Genomic DNA, 11,853 nt, shown 5'->3' on the forward strand with positions numbered 1-11,853 from the left:
GACAAAATCACATCAATGCTTATATAGCTCAAAACCGCAAATTAGCATATTCTATTAAGTCATAATTCATACCTTATTTGGCTTATCATATGGCTTACATTGCACAAAACAATTAATATTCCCCTTATATGGCATAAAATAATTCAAAAATGCAAGCACTAATTGTTTTACTTCCTTACAGACATTCGCTTGACTGACAATGCCCCTGACTGTTCCGTTATCCCTACTTGCGGTTACTTTTGGCAGGTCATGCAGGCCTTTTTTAGGGTCCTGTGACTGAAGTCCAGTTCCCCAATTCCGGCCAGATGGCTTATATGCTGATAAATTGTTTTAAATCTTAATAAACAAGCTTTTAACCTAGAATACATGATTAAAGCAAGCTTTAAACATACTCAGCTTGGGTTCCTAGGGAAATTCCATATAGGCCTTTTACCAAAGGTTATAATAGAGCAATGATTAAATACACAGACAAGTTGTTTTCATTTCAGGTCTAAGGCCAACAGGGCCTTAGCAAGCCACTTATGCTAAAATAAAATCATATAAACGTTACTCTAGAATGATCATGGCAGTGTTTAGCTGGTGACTTTTAAATCGGTGTCATATACCTTGTCAGTACCAAATGAAGTTAGTACCTTAATCTTATAATCAATAAAATGCAAGCCTGAATCATAAACTCGTGTTAATAAAAGATCAATGAGGCAATAAGGTAATGAGGCAGGAGGGGTAGTTTTCCCTAACACTACCAATTCTGCCCCAGCATTTGCCAGTCCCTGATAAGCCATGTGTAAATCAGTTGTGAAAACCACTGCAAGCAGGTCAATTCAATGGTAGTATTGGATATGTGCCGGAAAGAGTTAACTAGCTCTCTAAGGGTTTACAGTCAGCCTAGTGGGAAGAAATGTCTCCCCTCTTCATCTTGTGGCAAGTGATCACCAAAAAAACTAAAAAACCAAGCTGCAGAATCCCAGCTAAAAAGGACCCTTTCAAGATTTTGCTTCTGTGATAAAAAGCTGATTGTCTGGTTCTATCTCTATATAGTTCTGTAGTGGGTCCTATCATGCTAGTATCTGAGCCTCCCATAGATTGATAGATTTAGCCCCATAGCCACCATGGGGCAGGGAGCCCCACTTTACAGATGGGGAAATTGAGCACTGAGTGACGAAGTGACACGTCCCACATCACACAGGGAGCCAGGATTTGAACTCAGGTCTCCAGAGTCCAGTCCAGTGCCTGACACAAGAGCCTGTGTTTAAAATTTGGTTTTCTTGGTTCCCCTGGCTTCTTTCCTCAGTTCCTCCTTCTTGCTCCTTTTCTTCCTTGCTCTGAAAACAAAGAGAGAAAAGAAGAACAAAAGCACCAAACAGTTGGATCATTAAAAAGAACAATTCATAATTAATGACTCTGTCTTTTCATCCAAGGCTTGTGTAAAGTGTTTAAGATCTGTCCTTCTATCCATCCCCATATACACCTCCTAGATAGCAAGCTATCCATCCATTGCCATGCACACACACCCCAGTCATCCCAAATACCCCAGCTATCTATCCAGCCATCCTCATACACACCACCCCTCTACCCATCCACACACACTGCATCCATCTATTTATCATACATTCACACACCCGTGTCCATGTACACACACACACTCATGTTCGCGCACATACAGTCAGGCTCAGACACACACTATCTTGCCTCCGCCCTCACACAGTGCCCATCATACCCACCTGTCCTCCACCTGCTTCATCGTGTCGGCTAGTGGGACCCCCAAGGTCTCTGGTAAGCAACTGACCAGGATGCCAGCTGTGATGGGCACTGCCCCAAACAGGAGCAGGGGCAGGAAGGAGACAAAAGCCTGGGTCATCTCCACCATGGGGGCTGCCACCGCTGCCAGCCAGGCCATCATGAAGGTGACCCCCAGCCCTGTCTGCCTGGGGAAAAAGAGAAGCCACAGAGAACTGAGCAATCCCATTAAGGCTGGATACATTATAAAAATAAGCAGATGGTCTAATTTGCATATTTTATGAATAAGTAACTCTTTATTTGCATAACCCCCTTGCAGTCAAATCCATTCATTCCCACTCCAGACCCATCAGTTCTCAGCTCCACCTCCCCATTGGACACATAAATACATCACTGGCCCGCTCCCTCCATCAAGATCTGTCACAGGCACAGCTCCAGGGCTCCCCCAATGGGACACTGAAGCAGCTGCTTTAGACCTCAGGTGGGGGGAAGCTGAAATCAAGAATGTCCCAGCTAAATGGGGAGGCTCAGCAGGATCTGCCCCAGCAGGACCGGAGGGCGCAGATAATTGGAGACATCCACAGAGCTCAACCGTGTCCCAGCTGAGGAGGGACTGGAATGGCTAGCTGAATGAGGGAGGAACCCCAGGGAGGGACACCTTGGACCTGAGCAATGGGACCCTTAGGCTGGGCCTCAGGGCGTCATTCCTCACCGTGCGGGGGGTATTAGATTGAACATCTCAAGTCACTAGGCTCCCAGCCCTGCTCCCTGTGCTTCAGGCAATGCTGCCTCCATAGAAGCTGTCCAGCAGAGGGTGCCACGCCACTCACCTGATGACAGTGGGGTAGAGCTCAGTGGTATACAGGTAGGAGCAGCTGGCGGAGGAGGAGAAGAGCCCTTTTCCCAGGACAGTCAGGGTAATCAGCAGCACCTCCATGTCTAGGGGGAGAGAGGGGAGAAGGACCCAGAATGCATCAGGCTGAGAAGAGCCCCCACCCCAATGCACTGTATCTCCTTTTGCTCTGGGGTTGCCTATCGCTAACTCAGAGACTTAGCACTGGGTGATGGGCAACCCAGGACCAAACCTGCCACGCTGGGGTTTCATGGCGCCATAGCTGGGCAGGGGCACCGGTCACTTACCAGTCCCCTGGGCCACCTGCAGGGCTACAATCTCGGCCACTGGCTGAACCTCCTTCCCATCAACAAAGCCACCCCAGCTTCCACCGCACCATCACCGGCTCAGTTTCCTGCACAGCAGGGAGGACGGGATACCAGGCTGGATGGGCCCATTGGTCTGATCTGAGATGGCAGGGAGTGGAGGCTACCGGGTCTGATCTGGGCTGGGCTGCATGCTGGTGAAGCCCAGGGCAGCGGGGAATGCTATGCTGACTTGGCCGAATGCCCTGGACTCACCCTGCGGCACGGGGAAGCTGGCCAGGATGAAGAGTCCCCCCAGGACCAGGCAGGCGGCCTGCGTGAGCCGGCGCCCCAGGCGGTTGGCGACGACAGCCACCACCATGCGGAAGGGCATGTCCACAGCGCCAAAGATGAGCTGCACCAGGAAGATGCTGATGCCCCCGAAGCGCTGCAGGTCCAGGGCCAGGTGGAAGAAAGAGAAGCTGTTGGAGAACCTGTCGGATGGGACGGGGAGAACTGAGGTGAGGGGGGGCTCAAATGGGGAGAGAGTCTGGCTGTCTCCCAGCCCCATTCCCGTCTGTTTGTCTCTCTCTCTCTCTTCCGTCTGTCTCCCCTTCATGTCTGTCTCTCCCCGTCCTCTGGTCTGTCTGGTTCTCCCTCCCCATTTCTGTCTGTCTTTGTCTCCAGCTGCTGGGGGGTGGGAGGGGAGAGAGACTTTCCTGTTCACATGGGGGGGATCCCCACAGGGTTTTGGTGACACCCACATTTACTTACAGGGGGTTCCCCCACTGGAGAAACTCCCTGCCTAATTACAAACCCAGACACTTGGGGGCCAAAGCAAAACTGAGCCTCCCCCGTGCCTTCTCTTAGCTTAAGTCAGTGCTGTGGGGATAAACACTCTGCTCCCATCCTGACCATGGTATCCTCTGGGGGAGTAAGCAGCATGGGGACTAGAACTCAGATCCTCCTGCCATCTGAGCCCCAAGGGGAATCTCCCTCCTCAGCCAGCAGTACAGGGGCTCTGACACACATCTGCCCCTAAGTCTCGTCCCCGGCTACCTAAGCCCGAGGGGAATCCCCTTCCTCTGCCCCTAAGCCTCACCTCCTGCCATCTGAGCCCCAGGGGAATCCCCCTCCTCTCCTCCTAAGTCTCATCTCATGCTGTCTAAGCCCTGGGGAATCCACCTGCTTGGCCAGCAGTATAGGGGCTCTGACACACAGCTGCCCCAAAACCTTGCCCCCTGCCATCTAAGCCCACGGGAATCCCACTCAACAGGAGACAATGGTGCAATCACCCTCCCCAGTCAGTTCATTGCACTAGTATTGTTAGCCTGGGGGGATACTTATGGGGGCAAGGGGAGCCCCTTACCAGGCCAGCATGAGGCAGCAGGTGACCCCACACATGGGCGCTGTCCGGAACAGCTCCAGGGCAGAGCGCCGGGAGGGTCCTGAGCTCTCTTCCTCCTGCTTCAGTGTCTGGGGAGGGAGACAAGGTTGGAGCTGAGAGCAGAGTAGAAAAATCACACCTCTTCTCCAGAGAGGGAGATGGACAGAGCCAGGGAAAGAGAACCCTGGGGCTTGACACCCAGCCCCACCATCGCTAACCACTAGACTCCACTCCTCTCGCGGAGCCAGGCATAGAACCCAAGAGCTCAGACTCCCAGCCCCGCCATCTCTAGCCACTAGACCCCACAGTGTACCCTGTGCCCCATACCTCCAGGGAGATGCCCTCCCCCTCCAGCTTCTCGCCATTGATCTGGGCCACCCGTCGCAGGTTCCCCAGCGCCTTCTCAGGCCTGTGGTTGACGATGAGCCAGTGTGCAGACTCTGGGATCCACCTGGGGAGAGGGGGGGGTTGGACTGGGGCTCAGAGAGAGAGAGAGAGGAGGGCATGGTGCCTGCTGAAGACCGGGCACCCATGTCCCCAGGGCTCTGGGCAACAGATCTGGGATTTTGTGCTTCCCTGACAATTGGTCTATCAGGAGAACAGGGCTGCAGGGTCTCCATTTGGACCAGGCGACAGGCTACCGCTGCCATGGGATGTGGGCCCCCTCTGGGCTCCCAGACACAGGATCCTGCAGCTCCTGAGCCCATAATGCCACCCCTGCCTGGAGCCGTGGCTCCCTGTGGATGTGTGCCCCTCAGCCCCAAGGGCACCTACCAGCTGTAGAGGAAGAAGAGGAAGAAGGGCACTGAGGATGCCAGCTGCAGCTGGCGCCAGTCACGGATGGCGTATGCCAGTCCAGCCAGGAGCAGCTGGCCCAGCGTCAGGCTGCAGGCGAGGATGGTGGACACCATGGCCCGGATGCCGGAACTGGGATGGATTCAGCTCCAGGGCTGGGGCAATGGGTAGGGATGAGGACGCGCACCCTCAACCTCATCTGCCCAACCTGGGGACAGGGCTCAAGCCGCACCCTCTGTGCTGGGTGGGCCCAGGTGGGGCAGTGGAAGGGAGAGTGCCCGCACATTGCAGCACAACATAAGACCCAACCCAGTAACTCATACAACTTCCCTCCCTCCCAAAACAAAACCTTCCTCACTATGCCACGCCACACAGCCCCACACAGTCTTTCCACACAAGCCCAGTCAAGATCCCCAGCCACACAACAGCCCCACAAACATCCCCCTTACACACATGACACTCGACGCCCATTCTTCAACACGCGTCCGTCATAAAGCAGATAGCTAAGGATTAATGTTTTTTCAGCCTGTAAAGGGTTAATAAACAACACTACCCGGAGGAGAAATCAGCGAAACAAGATACTTTCAAATTCGGTGGAGGGAAGCTTTGTTTGTAGTTTTGGGTTTTTGGTTTGTTTCTTCGAGTCTAGAGGGACTAGACGTGCAACCAGGTGTCTTGCATCTTGCCTGCTACAGTTTCTTATATATTCGAGAGTGAGTATTAAAGCTAGAAAAGGCTAGTTATAAGTCTTTTAAATTGTTTTTCTTTATTTGCAGATGTGTAGTTTGCTGAAGTGTGTTTAATTGTAAATTTTGCTGGGGGTGAAGGCTTTTCGTCTCTGCTGTCTATACGCTGAAGAGAAACTGTAAATATTACTTCTTGTATTTACAGAGATTTCTTATTTTTTCGTTTCTTTTATTACTTCTTTTAAAAACCTGTCTGATTTTTTCCCAGTTGAGGGCTCAAGGGGAATTGGAGTCTGTACTTACCAGGGAAGTGTGGGAGACAGCGGAGAAGAAGGGAGGGGGGAAAGGGAATCCTTTTGTTTAAGATTCACACGGAGCTTGAAATCTGTATTGCCTCTGGGTGAGGTGGAAGCCTGTTTAAAGATTAAGGAGCTGAATCCAAGTGATTTCTAGGGTAACCCAGGGAGGGAAGCTAGGAAGAGGCATATGAAGGGAAAGATTTCTTTCTTGTATTAAGATCCAGGGGGTCTGGGTTGGGGGTCCCAGGGAATGTTTTGGGAGACAGAGTTTATCGGGCACAGTCAGGAGTCCAGATTGGTGGCGCGTATCAGATCTAAGCTGTAATTAAGCTTAGAGGAAGTCCATTGCTCGTAACTATTTTGACTCATAAAGGTTTCAGATTGAGAAGAAATATGAACCCCAATTCCCTCAGGCCCACCCCAAAGCTCAACTCGATCCTGTAGTTTTTAAATATAAACTGCGGCAACATGCCAGACATGATTGAAACGCAAGGTTTGTAGTGGCAGACCAAATCTCATGTAAAGGCGGTCAATAAGTGTCTAGACCAGGTTAGGTTACTGGTTATGCTTGTGCTGTTCTGTTGTCTTATATTTTGTAGTTGAAGTGATGAATGTTGGGCTGTGTATTTGTATGATTTCAAACTTGTTCGGTGTTTCACTGGAAAAAGTCCCAGAAGGCTGGTGTCAGCTAGCTTAGCTGTTGATGGCGATTAAGGCCATATACACAGACTGACCCATGAGACGGAGGCAAATACGCCTTTGTGACTCAGCAGAGGTCATGCAAGGAAACTGGGCCCATTGACTCGCAAACGTCAGTTTTTGCTGTAACTTTTCCAACAGTAGGAACAAGGAGTGTTCTGACACATGGAAAAGTCTTATAAGGCGAAGGCTCAATCTGCCTGTTTTGTTTAAATCCTGTTCTCCTCTGGAGGACTTTGCTAAAATCTGAGCTGGCAACAAAGACTGATGACCATCCCGCGGGGATGTCTCAGAGACTGGATTTACACCTGCGTTTAATTCATACTGCTTAACATGGAGCATGAACTAGGCTTGGCCATTATGGTATGTAATTGATTCGTTTAACCAATTTCTCGCTTCTCACCTTATCACTTTTCCTTTTATGAAATAATCTTTTAGATTTAGATTCTAAAGGATTGGAAAGGTGATTTGTGGGAAGATCTGATGTGTATGTTGACTGGGTCTGATGGTCCTTTGGGATCGAGAGAACTTTTTCTTTACTGGGTGTTTGGTTTTTATAACAATTCATCCAGGACGTGGTGGGACTGTGTAAAACTGGAAAGATGAGCGTCTAAGGAATTGCTTGTGTGACTGCAGTTACCAGAGGGGTGATGATCCGAAGTCTTTTTGTCTAGGCTGTTTGGTTTGCTTAGAGGTGGAAAAAACCAGCCTTGGGCTGTGACTGCCCCTGTTTGAGAATTGGTCTGATTTGAACTCTCAGTTGGTCCGCCAGAAGCACATCGCACACCCCAATGCCAGCTCCCCCAGAGGCCCTCCCCCCTCTCACAGGCTGGTGCCATTGAGGATGACGCCGCAGTACTCAGGTCCGCTGAAGAAGCGGAGGTCGAGTCGATGCCCTCAGGGGAGGGCGAAGGCGGGCTTGGTGCATCAGCCCACCCATCTGCAGCAGGGACCAAGAGGCAGTGCCCCGGCGCCCCATCTGCGCAGGGGGATATAAACCATTGGAGAAAAGGGGATACGGCTGGAGTGGCATGGGCTGATGGATGGGAGGTATGGATTGGTGACGGGCATGCTGTGCAGGTGGATTAGGCTGGGCTGATAGGGGTACTTAGGGATGGCCCCATAGGGCTGATGTGTGAGGGGGTCACGTGGATGGCCAGGGACCGATTGGGAGGAGATACCAGGCTAGATGGGCCATGCATGATCCAGGGGGGCAGGGAGGGGGGATACTCTTTTACTCACCTATCCGCCAGGCCCCCGAGGACCAGTGCTCCCAGCAGCACCCCCACCATGTAGATGGACTGGGCAAAATCCTTGAGAGCGCGCTGGCCACAGACCAGGTTCCACTGGGGAGGAGTGGGGAGAGGGGTGTGAATCCAGGGGTGCCCCATGGCACTGCGCACTGCTGGGCAAAGGGCTGACTGCATAGTCAGATGGGCTTCAGGGACACAGCTGGCACAAAGGGCCAGGAACCACACCTATGTCTTCTCTGCCCACCTGAGCTACCTGAGTCCTGGCTAGTATCTGTACCCTGGCAGCAAGTAGAGGCCAAGGCCCTGCTGTGCCAGGCATATGTCCAGCTGAGCCTCCCACATCAGTCAGTGCCCAGCTGTGCCACCCACCCACACTTGTGTTGCCCATGCCTGTCTATGACAGGAATCCCGAACTGCGCCATCCATCCCCACCTGAGCCCACCTCCGTCTCCTGAGCTCTCCCCATTCCACCTAAGCCCCATCTGAGCCCAACTCTGGTCTCCAAATCTCAGCACCCTCCTGTGCCATCCAAAGCCATTGATGGTCTCCCAGTGCCCATCTGTGCCCCTTCTCCATTTGCCACTGGGCCATCTGAGCTCACCTGCACCCATCTGGACCCACTTGGTTAGAGCCCAGCTGGGACATCCCAGCTGTTCCTCCTGTCCATCCCCACCAGCGCCAGCCCAGCTGCCCCTGCTGCCTATCCCCACCGGTGCCAGCCCAGATTCCCCTGCTGCCCATCCCCACCAGTACCAGCCCAGATGCCCCAGCTCTTCTGTGCCACCCAAAACCTCCCTTGCATGCCCACCTGCAGCTCCCATGCCCACCTGAGCCCTGTGACCCCCACACCTTGTGCCCAAGCCTGCCAGCACCCATGCCCTTCAAATGCCCTCTGCCCCTTTCATGCCCTGCTGATTCCACCACACTCCCGTGTACCATCCATGGCTGCTGACAAAGCCCTTAGCCCCGCCTTGGCCCAGCACTGTCCGTCCAGCCAGGACTGAAGCTGAGATTCCACAGCCCTGCACAAGGGCTGGGGGGACAGGACAGCGTCCCTCCTCTCCTGCCAAATCTGGGGTCTGGAATGACGGGTGGGGCCTGGACCAGGGGATCATGAGTTGTTCCAAGCGGGTTACTGTGTAACCCAGCTGGGCATGGGCCAGTTGGCAGCATGATATGTCATGGGTGGGCTAAGAACAGGAGAAGGGATTGGCACAGGATCCCTGCCAAGGAAAACACCAGGACTGTCATCCATTATCCCGGCTCTCAGAGGGGTGACTTAGGCTGAATTTCTGCCACAGCAGGCTCCTATGGGCTGGCAGGAGGGGCACAGAGTCACAGGCCCTTGGGGAGCGCCAGAAGGGGTGATGCCAAGGCAGAGGTGCCACCCTGTAGAGCAGGACTGAGCCCGGGCACTGCTCCATGGCACACCAGCGCCTGTTGAGGCCCCCCCAGAACTGCACTGGGGTACTGGAGTCAGCACTGCCTGCAAGGAGGAAGTGCCCCCTACTAGGTCCCCCCTCACCCGGCTACCTAAAGCACAGAGACTCTCAGTGCCACGCTGGGGCCAGCACCAATTCAGAGGGGAGTGCCCCCTGCTGAGCTACCCAGCTGGCTTCCTGTGGCACGACATCCCCTACTGCTGGGGTCAGCAATAAAAGCACCCCCTAGGGAGCCACCCCCCTTCTCCCTGTAGCAGCACAATCAGTGCAGACTCCACGGGAAAAGCAGCCCCTAGTGAGCCCCTGCCTGGCTCCCCAGAGAAGCTGAGCACTCTGTCAGGGTCTCCATCCAACTACTTGAACTAGCTGGGCCTTAGCTTAAGTGATGAAACCTCTGAGAGGGCATCTCAGGATCTCACTGAGTCATCATGGAGCATGGCCAACCGGGCAGCCTCCAGGCTACCTCCTCCCACCTCCAGCTGGCTCAGAAGCCCCGTCCTGTGTCACCTCCTGGCTGACATTGACTGCGCAGGCTATGCAAGGGCTCCCTCTAGTGAGTCAGGGCAGCACGGGGGTCCCTGTACCGCAGGGCTGTGAGCACCCACCCTTTGCTCCAGGCCCTGCCAGGGCACAGCCTTGGTCCTGCTTTACAAAGGCATTCATGGATCAGATCATAGCTACAGTGGAGACATCTCCTCCATGTCAGGCTGGCCAAGGCAGGGAGCTCCTGCAGGACCACGGCGACCACAAAGCCCAGGCTAGCTGCCACAGAGATAAGGTGTGGCCAGCCAAGTGGTTCAGGCCCACAGGAGAACTTCCAGAGGACATGTAGCTAAACCACAGCCCGATAGTCCCGCTGCTTGTTAGATAGCACTTTGCCACCAAACTGATCCAACAGACCCTACATCAAGCACAGTCTGTATGCGCCCAAGAGGAAGGAGAGCCGGAGACGCCACGTAGTCCAGTAGACACCTTGCTATGCCAGTCTAACGCATGAGACAGGCTCGGATACTATGGGTGAGAGCACAAAACCAAGGAGGACGGGTGGATGGATGGATAGGTGGTTAGGTGGGAACATAGATAGATGGGTAGGTGAATGGATAGGAGGCTGGATAGATAACCAGCCCGTAATGTTGTCACAGCTCCAGGTCCCCACTCCCCTGGAATGATCCCTCACGCTCCCCTCTGTACCTCAGTGATGATGGTGGAGTTGAAGACACTCCTGTCGTACGCCCATCCATCCAGGCAGGGCTCAGTGGAGTTGGTGCTGGTGCCATTAGGGGCCAGAAGCTGCCCCTGTGGGGTGCTGAACTGCAGGCACCTGTCTGGCTCCTGGTTGCCATCCATAGGAACGTAGATCTTCAGCAAGTCTCCAGTCACCTCTGTGGTGGCATTGTCTCGCGCCGGGATGTAGCACCAGTGCCTGGGGACAGCAGCTGTGAAGTTCTGCAGGAAGTTATGGGAGGCCACCATGAGGAGAGGGAGGAAGACCAGGGTGACAAGGATGGTTTGGAAGAAGCCCATACGTTGCTCCTTCTCCAGCTGGACATCAGGGGCCATGGAGGCTATGGGGAAACTTCTTCCTGACTGACTGGTTGCTCTTCTTCTCCAGAGCCCCTGGCTCGTATACTAGTCAATCTATCTGCCCTAGCCCGGCCTTTGGCCCTGGTAAATCTTTGACCAGCATCAAGGGCAGAGTCAGGTGGGAGGTTGAGAATGTGGAGGAAGTGGAAGGGAACAAGGTCCAGCAAAGGACATACTTCTCAGAAGCATTACTCATCTACTAAGGTGCTGGGGAGATAGGGCAAGTAGCTAGGTCATGAAATGGGACACAGACTCTTTCCTCTCTAGGGGGTGCGTGCAGCAATTCAGTGCCAGGGTGGGGTGCTGGCTTGGTAGGGGCTGTGAGGAATGGGATACTGGGGCATTTCCCTCTAGGGCTTGGATTCCGATTTGCCTCTGTGACTGATAGTCATTCCCACATGATGGCTCACATGGTTGGAAGCTGTGGAATCCACTGAGTGCCACTCCAGTTCCCCCACGTCATGGATGCTTCTGAGAGCATGCGGCATTAATGAGTCACAGAGACCCAGTGGGCAACAGACAGGAGTGTTGCGTTTGGTGGGAGAGGATTTGACCAGAATGGGAGCAGACCCCCAACGCAGCCTTCCCCCTGCCTGGCACTGAACTTTGTGGGTGGGTAGACCCTAGAGACCTGGACTGAGAATGAGCAAGGTCCTGTACCAGGCGCGTCACAGACCCCAAACCAGATCAGGGCCCCATTGTGCCAGGTCCATCACAGACCCCAACCGAGATCAGGGTCCCTATTGTGCCATGTCCTGTACAGACCCCAACTGAGATAAGGCCCCATTGTGCTGGGCGCTGCACAGACCCCAGCCAAGATCAGGGCCCCCATCA

The 11,853-nt window shown here is 53.7% G+C and overlaps 1 protein-coding gene across 1 annotated transcript; it reads right to left on the reverse strand.

The window, feature by feature from the left end:
* Positions 1-1,249: 1,249 nt before the first annotated feature.
* On the reverse strand, positions 1,250-10,995 carry LOC116836204 (solute carrier family 22 member 6-B-like). The gene is given in 10 exon segments (XM_075073320.1): positions 1,250-1,322; positions 1,722-1,925; positions 2,568-2,676; positions 3,151-3,368; positions 4,244-4,350; positions 4,589-4,712; positions 5,036-5,188; positions 7,667-7,719; positions 7,979-8,086; positions 10,627-10,995. Coding segments are annotated over 10 exon segments (1,518 nt in total).
* Between the last annotated feature and the right edge of the window lie 858 nt (positions 10,996-11,853).

This window comes from Chelonoidis abingdonii, chromosome 17 (genome assembly GCF_003597395.2).
Source record: "Chelonoidis abingdonii isolate Lonesome George chromosome 17, CheloAbing_2.0, whole genome shotgun sequence".
Lineage (NCBI taxonomy): Eukaryota > Metazoa > Chordata > Testudines > Testudinidae > Chelonoidis > Chelonoidis abingdonii.